At 43.5% G+C, this 17,292-nt stretch overlaps 1 protein-coding gene across 9 annotated transcripts in view; it reads left to right on the top strand.

Annotated features, from left to right (window-relative positions):
* RBM47 (RNA binding motif protein 47) overlaps window positions 1-17,292 on the top strand; it is a 75,849-nt gene that overhangs the window by 50,518 nt on the left and 8,039 nt on the right. For 6 of the 9 annotated variants that reach the window (XM_082759897.1, XM_082759899.1, XM_082759900.1 and 3 more), the window contains exon 2: window positions 16,090-17,249. In XM_082759897.1, coding sequence (XP_082616023.1) covers window positions 16,090-17,249 — 1,160 coding nt within the window. Of the gene's footprint in view, window positions 1-4,652; window positions 4,676-5,390; window positions 5,521-16,089; window positions 17,250-17,292 lie in introns of those variants that run through there. The other 3 variants (XM_082759895.1, XM_082759896.1, XM_082759903.1) reach the window with 2 other exon arrangements.

The raw sequence follows: 17,292 nt of genomic DNA on the forward strand, positions 1-17,292 counted from the left end.
ATGGGCTTGCAGTGACTGTGGAGCAGACACCACCACTCTGTGCCTACATCCTCAAGTCCTCCAGTACCTTCAGCCTCTTGAGACCTGCAGCACTAAAATTCACTCGCTGCAGCTTCTTAAAGGTTGCAGCTTGCTGTTCTACCCACTAATCTCACTGGGTGTTTCAGTGAGCTCCTTGGTACTGCAGAAAGGCCCTCGTCTACCTCCTGTGAAATCTCATCAGCTTCCCCAGAGCAGGAGCCGATCAGTAAAACTGATTCATCAGGCATTTAAAGAAAACTTTCCTTTGTTTTTCCCTGAATTTGTGCAATGCTAGTAATCTGACAAATGCTTCAGGCCAGCACTGGTGCATAATGTTTGGGGCAGCATAAGCTAAGGGTGCAAAGGGGTGGCTGTGGGGAGCGTGGAGTGGGACCTTAAATTTGGCAGTTAACAAGATTTGTGAAAAAGTGGTGCGAAAAATCGGTCTTAAGCAGCCACATCGGGCTAGGGAGTGCTAAATCGTCTCTAATTAGAATGTTTTATTTACCAAGGGACCAAAAAGCAACCATCAGATTAATCTCCCTTGTAGATATGTCTGTCCAGAACCCAACCTGTATTTATTAATTGGAAAGCAAACATCCTACAGAAATGTAATGGTTGTGTCTATATAAAAATTCTTTGGGTTTTTCTGGTGTCCTTCTTTATTTTTTAATGTCCTAATTAAAACCCATTACACTCAATGGTTTCATTCAGTATCCATCTTCTTCAACTTTGGAACTTAAAGCTTGCTTTCAGGCTGAAATGAAAGCACAGAAATTTGCACTGAAAAACTGAGCTTCCCCTCTAGGAGATCCTCTGTGCTGACTTAGATTGCAGGGCAGCAAAGGGTTGGCTAAAATGAAACAAAAACTTTGTATGGCGACAGTTAAGGTTGTCAGGGCAACTCTGACTGCCCACGAACCAGAGAAGCCTGAGATTAAAACACAGAAGGTGAAAGCCCACCGTGTCCTTGGCCACCTGCACAGCTCCGCAGGACTCTGGTCAGAAGGTCCCTAGAGGAACCCTACCTCCAGCCCTAGCTTGCAGTGCCCACACAGCACCTTATCGCAGCAGCAGCAGGATGCAGGACTGCTGCTCTCCGTGAACCTGGCAGGCTCGTGTGGGATGACGCTGCATTTAGGAGCACCTCCAGGACTGCAGTTTTGATCTGGAAAAGCTCCCAGTTAAAATCAGAGCCAGTTTTCCCCCTGGTGGAACTCCACCTCCAGGGCTGTGACGTTGTCTTCTGCAGGTAGGGGCATGGGAGGTGGCTGGGGCTGGCAGGGCAGGAGGGGAGTCTGCCTTTGTGAGGGCGTTTTCTGGGAATCCTCCGTGATGTGGCAAGATAAGGGCCAGAGCACTGACGTGGCTTACGCACTGAGACAGCTTCAGCCATAGAGAACCTGGAAAACTGTTGGTTTTGGGTGCTTGCCTGGGTGCCTGAACACCTCATATAGTAAAAGCTTTTTTAAGATTTTTTTAATCATACGTTGCATACTATCCATCCATAGAGGGGGGAAAAAAAAAAAAAAAAAAAAGAGAGAGAGAAAAAGTTTTAGTGCTCAAAACAAGGGGCTGTACTTTCTCCGAATAGTCTTAGCAATTTTTGGTCTGCACCAGCTTTAAGTCAGGAAATTGAGAACTGTGCTGTATTAGCTCACATTTTATAAGAACAGGTGTAAAATAGGATGTTATTCATTTAAATAAAGTGATGTTGCCTCTTTAAACATTCAAATAGGCAATAAAATGGTTCTACAAACATGCGAGAACCTGTTTCACCAAACACAAAAAGGTTTTGTTAAAAAGAGAAGTAGAAGAAAGAAAATTAAAAAAGAAAAAGGGAAAAAAAAAAGTTGTCAGTGTTAACATTATGAGATCCTAATTTTTGTGTCTGTATCGTGGCTGAGGTGGGGTTTATATGCAAATATACTGATAAACTCTAAACACTTTTGAAATCAGAGACCTTGCAGGTCAATCATAAATGTATGTGTCCTTTTGGTGAAATATTTTAGCTGGCACATTCCCTTCTTATTCTAGTACAATCTCTCAGTAGTCTTTGAAGACCAAATGTGACCATAAAAGCCAACCCACTGCTCCCTTCTCCTTTCATTTTCTCACGTCTGCACCATCACAGGATGCCATGCTGCCAACCTGAATACCTCCTGACAGCCTGTTTCCTAGCATGCTCATCAAAAACACTAGCTCTTATCCAGATAATGACCCTCCCCAGCTAAATGATACACCTGCCATCAGCCTCTGGATGTCCCAAAGCATTTGGGTTTGATCTTTGGAAAAATCCCAGAAAGCACTAACAATGCTTTTTTAGAGGTTTTCATTGTGTGGAGCCCACATAATTAGCAGAAGCAAGAGCATGTGTCTGTTTCTAGAAGGGACAGGTGAGAGGAAGCTTACAATCTCCTTGAAAGCCTTTTCTGCACCAGGGGGCAGGTTCCTAGCTGATACCCATTAGCACATTCCAGTGCATCTCACTTTTTCTTCAAATATCCAGCCTTTTCTCTCAATGTATTCAACAGAACAATTATTTAGGAAAGGCCTTTCACGTGTAATCCCACTGCAGGCAAGAACAAGAGGAAATGGAAGATCTATGGGAAACCAGCATGGACGGAAACAGATCTCTGCACTGTTCCCATAAACATCTTTTGGGATTTGGCCCCTGCTTAGCTATCAATCATCAAAAAGAGGAAATAATTGCATATCTATGGTAGTATTGTAGTGGAGGGTGACACTTCATGATTGCAGTCAAGCTGTACCTCAGGAGAGAAGATGTGTTTCTATTCTTACTGCAGCTTGGGGATACTCTATGAGTAAAGTACAATAAGGCCTCCCCAGGCCTTCTTTTCTCCAAGCTAAACTTGCCCAGATGCTCTTCATAAGACTTGTTCTTTAGGATGATACCAGCATCCTTATAAAGAGACATGAAAAGTTGTATAATCACTATGTAACGCACTGTGCAAGAAGCCAATCAGGAAGTAGGTGCCTAATGCCGGGGAAAACTGGAGGACACACAAAAAACTTGCAGAATTCTGCCCAACTTTCTTAGGTTCCCTCTAAAAACACAGCCTGCAAGACAAAATAATGTATTTTTGATTCCTGCCATTGGGAATGCTAACACATCAGAACGTCATGCAACAACTTGATCTGCTGATGTTCATTGTTTTAAACAATAATGGGGCATATCTTGGAAACAAACAACAGGCTGGGGCTAAAAGTGAAAGTACAAAATGAAAGCCAAGAGTTTGAGCCGCCTCCCTACGGGTTCCTGATCCGCATGGTATGCTGAAGAGCCTTCTAAAAATGAGTACACTGCACACAAGTTCATCAGCTTGCTAGCAGCAGTGCTTTCTCATTCTGCTTACACCAGACTACTCTTCCCTGTGCATTCAAATATGTGCATGATAGGTGAGCTGATAGGATTCATGTCATAACGCTTACAGTTAAAGGTTAAGATTAGCTTGTTTTCCAACAGAAAAAAAATGCAAAGTCAAGAGAAGGATTCTGATTTAAAATATTAATTAATCTGGTTGGTGGGAGTTTTGTGAGTTTATACCAGCTAAATAACATTTATACTCCCTTCCCTGTATAGATAAGTGAGATTGAAGGATGGGCCTGATTTTGGCAGAATCTCCTAGATTTTAACCCCAGATTTGAGACTGGTTCTTTCTACAGTCTTGGGCAAACCTCTGTATTTCCATGATGTGGCTTCCCTGCCTGCAGAGCAGCGCCTGCTTCTCTGCAGCCTTCTCACGACTAACAATTTAAGCTTTGCAGAGAGGAATTCTGAAGATAAACGAGATGAACCAGGTTTGGGCTGCAGGAGTTTTGGGTCCAGGATCTGGGCTGCAGGTGTGTTTGTGCAGTGCCTAACACACCGTGGCCACAGTGTTGTGGATAAACAAGTCTAAAAAGTTGGAGCAGGCTACACACAATCACCATTTGGATTTGCAGTGTGAGTAGAGCAGAAACTCTTTCTGTTCACTCCCGGCAGCCACCACGATGAAGTTTCTTTTTCCAGTCCTTGCCATCCTCCAAATTTCTCTCTTCAGCTTGGAGACTTCTAATTTTTTTGAGTTGTTCTCTCTGCAGCCTCTGAATCCCCTATTCCTTTTCTCCATTGACCAGTGTCTGAATCTGTAGTATAAGGGCATCTCCAAGTTTGCCTGCCCAGATTAAGCCACTTTAAGGACAAGAACAAATCATTACCAAGAACAGACTAATACAAGCTGACAGCACTTTCTCCACAGAATCCATCCCTCACGTAGTGTCATTGAGAGGTTAAGACACTTCTTCCACGCAGGGATGTCCTGATGTTGCTGGCTCTGTGCTTCTTTGCCGGAGCTTTGGACCAAGCTTTACTTGGGCAAAAAAAGAGACAGAAGAAAGGGATGGGAAACAGCACAGCCCAGGTGGAGGCCCTTTCTAGAGCCAAGCTGAGTGGGGCCATGATCTGCCGGTGCTGTGCTCCTGCTTTTTGCCTTCCCTGCAGGCCACCCTTTCCCCGGATTTGGTCGGCTCCCAAGGCATGCCCTGCTCCCTCTGCTCCCGCCGGCCTGTTATGCTTGCTGCTTGCCAGACTGGCGAATCCACCATCCCAAGCGTGTTTTGGTTTGGTTCCTCCTCTTGACCGCTCGAGAAGGTGTGTTGTTTGCTTTGCCTAAGTGCTTCTGGGGCCTAATGTCCCGTTGTTATGTACAGACCATTTCTGCTGTCATGAATCATGTTTTACCACCCCTTTGCCTTTGCTTCTGCACCAGGCTTTTTTCTTCCAAGCAAACACATTTGAGTTCCGTGTTTGCGGCTGAAGCAGCATCCGCCAGGCGTTCAGCACGAGCTTCTCGCTCCAGGAGCCACAGACCATTTCTCGTCAAGCATAAATGGGCCGAGTTCAGCCTTAAAATAATTTTTCCAGACACACACGAAGAAAAAGGTTTTACTGAAAACTTTGTGCCGTCAAGCAAAATATGCCCTTCTCTTATCTTATCTGTTGTGAGTAACTCAAGCTATTTGCACAACGCCTTGTGCTAGGAAGGAGTTGTTTGTACATGTTTCACTCCCTTTTCTGCAAGTTTTGAATTTTGAATGAAATCTTTCTGTTCAAATGCCCCCCCCCCAGTCTTCACCCCACCCGCGACAATGTTGAAGTTTCTTTTGCCTATTCTTCCCTCAAGGTTTGGCCCAGCCCTCCCGAAATCCATTCGTTTCAGATGGTTTCCTATTAATTTTCAAGCCACTGTTGAGAGCTCTCGGCATCTGGCAGCGCTCACATCCCCTTTCCCTTCTGTCCCACCCACTCGGCCTCGGCCCGAGAGCCCTTAACAAATGACTCCCGAGGAATTTACATGGCTAGCACTGGCTGACCAATAAAGCAATGCACAAACTCCATAACCGGGTCGTGCAGCTCGTGCGATTAGGGAGGAAGGCTGCTCCGGCGAAGGCACGAGCCCTCCTAACCCATTGCAGTTGGATCGCGGGACTGGGGTGGTAAGGGAAATGCTGCTTGTTCCGTAAAGGCTTTCTGCCCAGTTTTCCTCTAGCTGGTTGTTGGGACAGATCGTGTGTCAGCGGCGAGGTATCGGATTGGGGTTTTTCCCTCCTTTGGACGGGCTTAAAAGGTTGTATGAGAAGGAAGCAACTCCTGAGCTGGAGCTATGAGCTTAGTTTATGAATAACTACCAGGACCTACATGGCAACTCACACAGAAAATGTTGGAACCGTAAAAAACAAAATAATGATATGTCATACAGAAGAAAACAAATCAAATCAGGTTCCGGAAAGGTCCTTTCTGATAATTCAAATTATTGAAGTGAAAGGTAGCCATTTACAGCTGTCATATGCTTTGTTTTCAATGGGATTGGCTCTGCCGTTGTCCTTTTGTGCTGACTGTTACTTTGTTCTGTACTTATTCAAGAGATTGACACCAAAATGGAGCTTTGGAAATGGGTTATCAGCCTTAAGTGTAGAATTTGTGGCAAATAGACTGAGGATGGCTAAGAAGTTTGAATATGTATGCCAGTATTATTAATATAATTGAATTTATTTAACTCGTTCTGTGTACTGAGTATTTGATAATTTTTTAGAAGAACAAAGTTCTGACATTATTCTATTTACATTGTACCTAAGTAGCATGTGAAACTTTTAAGGTGGGTCTGTGACACAGGACACGTGACGTTAATCTGTTCATCCTTATTTATTTATTTGCTCATTTATTGCTTTATTGGGGTCAGTGCTGATAACAACAGCAGAGTTTGAACTTAAACCTGAAAAAAAAAAGCACTTGGCTCTATTTTTTTTTTAAAGAAACGGAAACAGTAAGGTTCAGGTGTGCTCCAGCTTAAACCAATGGCAAAAGTGTTCACTCACATGAGGACCAGATACAGCAGTTGTGTATCACAGCATCCTGCCCTAAGCTAGGTGGGACAGAAGCCATGTGCAATGTGCTCCACCAAGCTTTGCATGCCCAAGCCTGCCATGGGTGAGCCAGCACTCAGCGTGTACAAGGGATGTCACAGGAACACATTACTATACTCCCTTGCATCTCTTCCAGTCGTATAGTCGCAGTTAACTCCAAAGGCCTTTACACTCAGCACAATCCACAGTGACCCATGTTGGTGTTGGCTGATGATGTTGATCCTAAGACCTTGCCAGGTGCCTGAAAGACATGAGAAATATTTTTAATTAGATGAAGCTAATGCCGTTAATCTAACAGGCCTGCTGAATTTGTCCTTCTTGCTCATCCAGACAAGTCTGCAGGACCGTCTACCAAAAGTTTGTTGTAATGTTGCTGGTTTGATTATTTTTCCATGGGTTTCTCATTTACCACTGTACTGTATAACTGAGATTAGATAACATATTGGATAAAAATATATAAAGTTAATGAAAGAGGAGGCATTTTGCTAGACTGTTTAATCATTTATATTCAATTTTTTATTCCAGTTCTAATCTTTGCTGAAGAATCGATATTAAAACAGATGATTTTTGTCTTCTTTCTTCAGCCTTTAATTTGAAAAAAAATAACGAAACAAACAAACGAAAAAAACATACAGTTAAGGTCAGCAGAAGGTGAATTTCAAATGAGGTGTCTCAAATCCTATTCTTTTTCTGAAATGCACAGTGATTTCTTTTCTAAACCATGGGTATTTCCAACAAAGCTATAATTTCAATAGATTTAAATTGTTTTGAATTAACTCAGAACAGCAAGGGTGCCTCCTGAGAGAGTCCCTGCCTTGGTTAAACATTTTTTTAAATTTATAATATTAACCCTGGGCACGGGTAACGAGTACTGGAAATCTCTTCCTTGTACTTGTAAACCTTGTTTCTCAATTTCAACCCAAGGTTCAAAGGTTTGCACAAACTTCTTAGATCAGAGGTCAGGTACAAATTGCTGCACTTTGCAGCTCCATTCTGCCGATATGACAGAATTTCACAGCAAAGACGATTGCCTTTCATCCCCCTCTCCTCTGCACACGGGCAACGCCAGGCAGTTAAAAGCGTGATATGTACAAGCCAGCCATTGGTACCTGGGTTTAATAAATAACTAACTGGGTTTCAGTGGTGCAAGGTGCATATTATAAAAGGGGTCAAATGTCAGTGCACAAAGTAAAAAAAAACATGCAGTCACTGACTAAGCCAAATGCTTTGAGTTTAATGTACTTTCGGTGGCAAACGTTCACATCCAACTCTGTGGTTTGCTCCATGCTGATTTTCATTTCTGTGACCGTAGGGGAAGGGAACAAGTTGGGCCACTTTCAGCTTTCCTTTAAATCATTGCTGAAATCAGAGTGGCAGGCTGGGCCCCCCTCTTGTTGTTGCGGCATTCACGTGGTAAACAAAAAACTGTGAGAACGCAGCAATAAAAATAGCACAAAAGATTAGTGCGAACTGAAAAGTCTTAAGCTATTTAATTGTTATAAAATCAACTGAGCAAGTAGAGTTTGTATGAACAAGCCGTGTGGGCTGTGTTTCGTTCTGGCATCTCTGCAGGAGCTGGATGGAAAAAAAATAGATCAGAAAAGCTGAAAATGTTTATAAAAAAGTTTATAAAACTTTTTAGATGTTCTCACTTGCATTGTAGAGTGGAACATGTTGCAGTGATGCTAGCATAGGTAGATAGATAGATGGATAGATAGGTAGACAGACAGACAGACACAGACAGTGTTCTACATTTTAGTAACAACAACAAAAAAATAATAACAACCATGCACACACCTATCCCTACACCTCAGAGTTCAGGAAAGCATTTGAAGTGAGTGAATGACTTGGATCACTCTCTTTTATATATATATATATATATATATATATATATATATATATATATATATATTTTTTTTTTTTTTTCTCCTTAGAGAGAAGAAACGGAATAGGCAAATGTATCTTTCCTGTACAACAATTAACAGATGGTTCTATTTTTGTTTTTGCTTTTCAACTGTCAAAGTTCTCTTTTACTGTCTTTCTGACAGCAAAATCTCGCAAGCTTATAGTCCACACAAGGTGAAACGCTTCTTCCTTTCCTGGGAAGTATGCTTTTCAAAGCAGACCATTGGTGAGGAGGACACATTTATCTGTACCAGCATCTCTGCAGAGAGCACTGTTTAATTGCTTTCATGGTAAACAGACTCGGCAAAAAGTTTCCCATCAAGTCTAGCTCATCTACTATAGGAAACACTTGTTATATATGAAGTGATTATGTTGCACTTTATTTATAAGTCACATATATTCCTGCTTGACAGTAGTAATAAGAGGCTTTGTGGACTAGATTGAAATATGGGAATCTGGGGTGAAGGGAAGGGTTGTGTTTCCTGATTTGGTAAGCTGATAATAGTGATTACACAACCCATCTCTCATCTTCTCAGCTTCCCTCAACATGTGGCTTCAATATCTTGCAGGATAGTAACTTCAGGCTTAGCCAGCAACCGGTCCTATTGAAATATCTGAGAGTTGTATAATTATTTAGAGTTGGACTGGCTGAAAGACGGAGCTGGGGCAAACTGTACAACACACAGGTTACACAACTTGTTGGGACAAAGTTCTGAATGACTTGCAGCAAAGTGCATTATACAACACAGGAGGAGACTGGGTTTCACTTACCCAAACTTTCTTCAGAAGTGGCTTAAACCGAGAGGGTTGACTTTGCACAGCAATAGATCAAAAACACTCAGAGAATGTGTGCTTCATTGCCGGAATGCATATTGCAGAAACAGGGAAAATAAAAATTGTTTGGGTAAGATGCTGTAGGTATTGGTGGTGCTTTGGCATATTAGTAACTTTTTTTTCATCAGCATTGCTTCATTCTTACCTTGGTAAAACTGTATATACATGAACAGACTTTGTGCTTGTGATCATAGAAATACAATGACATTAAGCACAGCCCAGGCTGAGGAAAGTTTTCTCATTATATTGTTTAGGTTATCATTATTAAAACTTAGATTCTTTTGCTTGAATACTACTTTTGGAGTTTTTAGGCCAGGAGGTCAGATGGTTGAGGGACCTTCATCCTGTGAATGTTCACAGTTGTGCTTTGATAGCACTGATGGATAATGCAAGTGGAACATCTGACAGACTTTGTAGGATTGCTTTCCAAATCAAATATGCCTTAGAAGGATGCACAAAGGGTTGGCAACCAAGTAGACAAGAATCTGGCACAATACAAACTTATTTTGTAGGAGAATTGTAATTTCAGTTCCATTTGTTTATTGTGTATAAAATGTTTATTGTGTATAAATGTTTATTGTGTATAAAACCACAGAAAGTGTTATAATATGGCTAAGAGAATAAGGTCTGTCACAGTTAACCTTTTGTAATGATGGTGATGAAAACGAGAAGTTTAACCTTCAAATCCTAGTCTGAAGTTGTAGCCAATTGTTGACTAAAGATCCAGTGTTCAACTCTGTCATTAACATTGAAGTTTTAATCTGGGAAATTCCAGCGTGTTAACTTAAGGAATAATTTCAGGTGTTTTCCTCCTAAGGAGCAAGAAATTAAATAATAGACTTAAAATAACTTTGCTATCATTTTTAACCAAATGCATTGCCTGTGATTGGTGCCTGGAGGATATAACCAGTCCCTGTAAGAATTTTAAGGCAGGGTTTTCAGTAGTACTCATCAGTATCTTAAATACAACCCTACTGAAGCCATTAGAGTCCTACAAATGACATCGGGGGAGCAGTGCTAGGTGCTGAGTACTCTTGGAAATGTCACACTTAATTTTTTGTTTCTTTAAATTGTGTGCATTTTCAGACGTTCCAATAGGAAGCAGGACCAGCCACAAACAACACAATAAAAAAATAAATAAAAATGAAGCCAACAGCTTTTAGGGTGTTTTAAATGAAACCAACCACTGCTAACATGCTTGGGCCACTTAGGACAAATTTAAGCAACTGAGAATAGTGCATGGACCCCTGCTTGGCTGTAGCTCCATGCTGAAAATGGCTTCTCATGCCCAGAAGGTTGACCTACTCCATACCAAGAAAAAAAAAAAAAAAGGCCAGAAAAAAAGGCCAGAATAAATTCAGAGTTTAAGCTTGAAATACAAACTCTTCCACTGAAATTAGTGACCTGACCCCTGCTGATAAGAACCAGATCAGGATCGTTGGTGTCGTTAGCAGAAGTGGAAAAGTCATCAGCTAGTCCAGGGACTTAGTAGGTCAGAAATCCTACTGTCCCGGAAAACTTTGTGTGTGAAGGAAAATATGCTGCTGCTGTGCCTGTTCATGTCTGAGCATACAAAGGAGGTGATGCGGTGCAGCAAACGCTGCTGCATGTGCATCTCCTTGGGTCCCCCACATCACCGGAGCCGAAAGGTGCCTCCCTGGTGACCCCAGCGTGACTTGGGCATGTCTGATTGCTGCAACACAGACACACACATAACTATGGGAATGTGCAGCACTGTAGCAGTGCCAACAGCAGGATAACTCACGTGGCAGACGTGTCCTTGTCAATACCTGGCACAGGGCTGATCCACGAGATTACTTTCCCAAGCTGCTCACAGCAAGCAGCTCATCAAGTGAACCACTTTCTCTAGAGTTGTGCCTAAGTGACCCAGACTTGGGAAAGCCACCTTTTCGAAGCATTTAAGCTAGCCTGGGGCAACTTTTCCACCCCACTCAGCTGCAGGTAAAGCAGTGTGTCTGACACACTGCAGACAGTTGTCATGGCCCATTGGCCTCAAGTTTTTTTGTTGTTGTTGTTGTTAAATGTCCATCCTTCATTCATCATCCATCCCTCTGCTGAGCACAGACTTTTCCCTAGTGATCTTCCCTTTCCGGTAGGAATGAATTACAAAAAATTTCCGTGACCAAAAATCCATGCTGAAATGCTGTGCTCCCTCTTGCACGATGCAGCACAGGATTCAGCTTCAGACTTTTGCATTTTGTGAGCAACAGCAGGTCAGGTTCCCAGCTCTGGGATCCAGCTCCTGCTGCCCTCTGTTGAAAACCGTATTGAGGAGTAGCGTTTGATGCTTTAAATGTAAGTTAATTTGGAGTCAGGCACATGAAACAATATTTGAGCCACTATGTTATTTCTGATCGTTGGCCCTTTCCTTTTGCTGTTCAGATGGTAAATCTGTAAAGAGGCAAACTGTTCTCAACAAGAGCATTTCTGTAGATACCCAATGTCTATCATAAAGTTACACAGTCACTATTGGTAAGCTGTTGTTGTAGTTTTGTGTATTTTATGTAGGTAAAGTTGCCATTAGAAAAGAGTCAACTTAAAGACCTTCAACTGCAGCAGTGCTTCTCGAGGTGCTACTGCAGGCCAGCAGCAGGATTACTGTTTGCCCTTATTATTGCAACCAAAAAAAAGTAGGAAGGTCACATTTAAAACAGTAGCTGGTATTTCACTCTGTCAACACAGTGTATTTAGTTAAAATGTTGGTGACTGACCTTCCCTCTGCAGCGGCAGGGGCTGCGGCTTGCAATGCAAAGCTGCGGTGGTTCCCAAGGCAAGCAGGCCGGCGTGCTTCCGTGAGGGCATGTAGTGTAATCTCAGCAGGAATTTGTACAGTCCAAAGCTCCCAAAACTGTCATCAGGAGGATAGCTGGCACAGAATTTAGGGGTCTGGTGCTGCACCTACTGGTGGGGTGCAGGTGCCCCCGTGCATCCATGTGAATCTCTGCCCTTTTTTCCTTCTCCCCAGCCTGCTTCTGGGGAAAGGTCTGTGTGAGATGCTCCACACACTGTCTAGGCTGATAGCAGAGCAAATGTCAAAGTTGTCTGCAGCCCACGGGTGTCCCTTGGTGCTCCTGCTGCCTGCTGTGGGGCCAGCACCCATGGTGTGTGACTGCTGGCCCACAGAAGGACACATGATGCCACCAAATCTATGCAAAACTGGAGGGATGAATTAAAGCAAACATGAGTAAAACCCTTTATAGGGAACAAGAGTGGAGTTGACAAGCGACTGCAGCCACAAGGACACCAGCTGTGGCCCTGTGTTTGCAAAAGCCTCTTTTATCATAGATGGATCAGCAGAGGTGCAGGTGGATGCATAACTTCACGGGGCGATGCTGAGCACTGTACAAGACCAGAGATAAGATGCTATAGGGACTGCCTTTTTTTTAAGGCAATCCTCTTTGCTTCAGCAAACAATGAAGCTTTCTGGGAAAGCAGGTGGGATTGCCTCACTTTGTACCATGCAATTATTTCCCTTTTTATATTTCTCTATCTCCTCAGTACATAACTGGCCTTTTTTTATGCCTGCCTACCATGTCCTAGATGTAGAAGTTACTCTCCTTGCTGCTCCTTGTGTCTGCAGACCTAGAGTCATGTCTTTGAAGGCAATTGGATTTCTTCGGCCTCAATCCAGCAGCACAGGCCACCCCAGAGATGCAAAAGCCAACCCTTCTTAGCCATGGGAAAGAGAAAAAGCAACAGCAGAGAGGGAACAGCTCTTGCTCCCAGTGGGGACAGGGGAGACTTTTTTCTTCCCCTCCCAACAGCAGCCAGCTCTTCTGCAAGCCCTTGGGCATCGCCTTCCAGCTGGGGCCCCGAGCTACCTTCATCCTGGCACGAGACACCAGCTCTTGGCTCCGCATTGTTGTTAATCAAGGCGTGGTGTTTTGATTTAATAAAAGGTCTGCCATGGTGAATCAGCCTGCTCACAGTGTGCTTTAGGTCAGTCCCTGCCAATGTAGTAGGTTTCCCATTTGATAGTCTGAGCTGTGAGGAAAGAAAAAAAAAAAAGAAAAAGAATGTTAAAAAGAAGGTAATTAATGTTTAGGGCAAGAACTATTTGCACATGCCTGATTGGCAGCAGGGAAGGAGTTTCATAAGCAGGAGGAAGTGAAATTTGAATGGTTTTAGTGAAACGTGTACATCCGAGAGCTCACCTGCAAGTGAAAGAGAGGCCTTGAAGCAGAGACGCTGACCCAGAAGGTTTGCAGGTCTCTCGATATGCTGGCAGAAGTTAGCATCCACCTAATGAGGTGTTGAAAAATCCAGCAGACTTTACCTTTTTCTAAGAGAAAAAAAAAAAAAAAAAAAAAAAAAAAAAAAAAAAAAGCCAGTCTTGTTTCAGTCCAGATAATTATTCATTTAAAACTTGGTCATCTCCAAAGGGCAACCTTTCTGATCAGAAATTAATATTTATGCCTGTCTCTCTTTTATGAATCTTTACCATGGAGATCAGGTGTACGTTCCTCTTTGGAGGCTAGAAACCAAGCTCTTATATTTCACAAGACACTGCATTTTAATGTAAAACTTTTGCCTCTGCTCTTGACACTGATCACACCTCAGGGATGTGCTGAAATCAGCCTGGCTTTATTAGGACCACTGGACTCACAGTGTTGGCTCCTGGGCCTTGTGCACCTCCAGATGCATGGTAGCAAGTTTTCATGACTAGGTTACTGGGGACTGAAAGAAGGCATTGGTAGTGTTGAACACTTCAGAAATAGGTAATTTTGAAAACAGTTTTCTCAAGAATGATTGCTTTTCCAGGTGGACAGGTTAGGCTGTGCCGGCAGTCCTTCAGTAAAGCAGTAACAACAGGAGGAGGGAGCTCTCAGACCAGACACCCTGCATTTCTTCTCATCAAAATGGGTGATGTCTGAGCCTTGTGAAGGTGTTGATTGTGTCACTGTGTTGGTTGGCAGTGACTGTTATCAGGTGCATATTTAGCTACATCAAGTAGGCCTTCACAGGCTGTGAAGCTGCACAGAAAAAATAAATTCATTTGATCGTGAATCTTGATTCCCAATAAATTACAGAATGATAAAAGACATTTTAGGTTCAGGGTGATTTTTTTACTCCAATACGGTAATGTTTGCAGCTAAGGTGGCCATCAGCACCGAGCAGGAGCTTCAATTACAACTTCTGGTATTAGAAATCATCTTAGTGAGGCTGTGAGACCTGGTGCAATGCAAAGTGTTGGAGAATGAGCCAGTTCCTGGACAGCCACTGGTGGCCCCAGCCGAATCATACCGGCTGGTTTTGTTGGGGAGGGGAGGCTTTGCTCCATCTTTCCTCTCTCCCGGTGACCATCTGCAGCCTTCTAGGCTGTAGTCTCAGTGCCTGAGCCCTGAAGATAACAGAATACAGAGACTTTTATTTTGTTAGCTGACCTAAAACTGAAGGTAATGACTCATTTTTAAACTTACCTAAACCTGGGACATTAAGTAATTCACTTGCCAACAGGTGGCCCGTGTAAAGGTAATGATTATTCCCCAGTAAAGTGTCTGTTTAACAAGTTTAACATCTTCAGGAACAAATTGTCAAGAGAAAAATGAAAATGTTTTTCACCACTTTAATTTCTTCTAGTGATGTCAAATAATTCCCAGAAGTAAAATCGAAATGTCTGACTCTGACACATTAAAAAGGGGGAACATTTCAATCTCAGAGAAACAGTTTTACAAACAACATTTTAAAACGAGAAGTTTTCAAAACTGACGCACAGTCGTGAAAGATCTGGCTCTGAAAGAAATTATGTTTTCTGAAGCAAAAATACTGCCTGGGCATCACCATTGCTATTAGTGCCCCTCCATCTTCTCTGCCTTCCCCTCTACTGTCCATATTTTTGAAATGGCTGCATGGCTAATTAATCAGAGATGATGCAAAGGCTGATGGAGTTGTAAATATCAGTGAGGAGAGACCAACTCTGTGGCACTCAGTAGGTAGGATCTACTTAAAAGGTAGCTGGGATATGGCTGAGCACATACGGCCTTGGTGAGACAGAGAAGTGGGGAGAAGACTGAAGGGTGGTCTTCCTCCCTGTGTACCACAAGGGTGAAAAAAGTCTGGAAGTCTAGAGAACTGTGGAAAGAGACACAAAAATGATTCTGGTGAAAAGATGACTGATTGTGAAGAATTAGAGTTCAGCCTGCGAAAGTTATTAAAAAGAAGACAGAGTTGTGACTTGATGACACAACTTAAGTATTATAAGGTAAAAACAGAGGTATTGAAAGACTCTTTACTCAGAAAGGTTTAATGTAATGCTAGCTGGAAGTAAAAGGCAGACAAATCTCATGAGAAACAGCATACACTTGCTTGTCAGAGGGAATGATTAACAAACAATCCATAAAGGGAAGCGCTAGGGTTTGCAGCAATTTGATGCCTTAAAATCAAGGATTTCCTGGATGTCCTTCTGGAAGATGTGATTTACTCAGATAAATGTTATAGGACTCAATGTGCCAATAATAATAAAACGTAATGGCCCATGTCATCCACAGTCACTCATATTAAATGACCTGATGGTCATTTCCAGCTTTAAAAGTCAGTAAATTAACTACTCTGAGCCCCAAAGTGTCTTCTTTTAATTGTGCTTGGAGAGGGATCCCAATGCCTTGCAGTTGTAGTAGGTGGCATTTTCAACCTCCTCCTGTATTTCTGCATTTCCTGCCCTGTGTCTGGGTTTGAATGAAGAGAATCGTTTCCCCCTGATGCTAAAGTGTATTTATTATTTCCCACTTGACTGTTCCTATGAAGGCCTAGAGGAGCCAGGGGATGGTACCGAATGGGTGCTTCTCTTGAAAAAATGAGCTTGCAGGAGGCCAGGAGAGAAGGGTGGCTTTCTGGTGGTAGCTAACACCTTCTAACGAGTGTCCTGCTTCTTCCTGTGTCCAGGTTTTATCGGGCTTTGAATGAGTTTGACATCATGACCGCTGAAGACTCCACTGCAAGGATGAGCAACGATTCCTCCAATGTGGCTGCCACAAAAGTCCCCGAAGGCGTAGCCGGTGCGCCCAACGAGGCGGCTCTGCTGGCGCTGATGGAGCGCACCGGGTACAGCATGATCCAGGAGAACGGGCAACGCAAGTACGGCGGCCCTCCTCCCGGCTGGGAGGGCCTGCACCCTCCTCGCGGCTGCGAAGTCTTTGTGGGCAAAATCCCTCGCGACGTCTATGAAGACGAGCTCGTCCCCGTGTTTGAGTCTGTCGGCCGCATCTATGAAATGCGCCTGATGATGGACTTTGACGGGAAGAACCGTGGCTACGCCTTCGTGATGTACACACAGAAGCACGAGGCGAAGCGAGCCGTCAGAGAGCTGAACAACTACGAGATCCGCCCCGGCAGGCTGCTGGGTGTGTGCTGCAGCGTGGACAACTGCCGGCTCTTCATTGGAGGCATTCCCAAAATGAAGAAGAGAGAGGAGATCCTGGAGGAGATCGCCAAGGTGACAGAAGGCGTGCTGGATGTCATCGTGTACGCGAGCGCTGCAGACAAGATGAAGAACAGAGGCTTCGCCTTTGTGGAGTACGAGAGCCACCGAGCAGCAGCGATGGCCAGGAGGAAGCTCATGCCGGGAAGGATCCAGCTGTGGGGACACCAAATTGCTGTTGACTGGGCAGAACCAGAGATCGACGTGGATGAAGATGTCATGGAGACTGTTAAAATCCTCTATGTGAGGAACTTGATGATTGAGACCACAGAGGACACCATTAAAAAGGTCTTTGGGCAGTTTAACCCCGGCTGTGTAGAGCGGGTGAAAAAAATACGTGATTACGCCTTTGTGCACTTTGCAACCAGAGAAGATGCCATCCACGCCATGAACAACCTCAATGGTGTCGAACTGGAAGGCTCGTGCCTGGAGGTTACCTTGGCCAAGCCGGTGGACAAGGAACAGTACACTCGCTACCAGAAAGCAGCGAAAGGAGGGGCCGCAGCAACACCCGAAGTAGCTCAGCAACCTAATTATGTTTACTCTTGCGATCCGTACACACTAGCGTATTATGGATATCCGTACAATGCCCTGATCGGGCCCAACAGAGATTACTTTGTGAAAGGTTAGTAAGCACAATTAGGGGAAGTGATGGGCAGGCTTGATCT

This window comes from Aythya marila (genome assembly GCF_965140915.1).
Source record: "Aythya marila genome assembly, chromosome: 4".
In the NCBI taxonomy this organism is placed as follows: Eukaryota; Metazoa; Chordata; class Aves; order Anseriformes; family Anatidae; genus Aythya; species Aythya marila.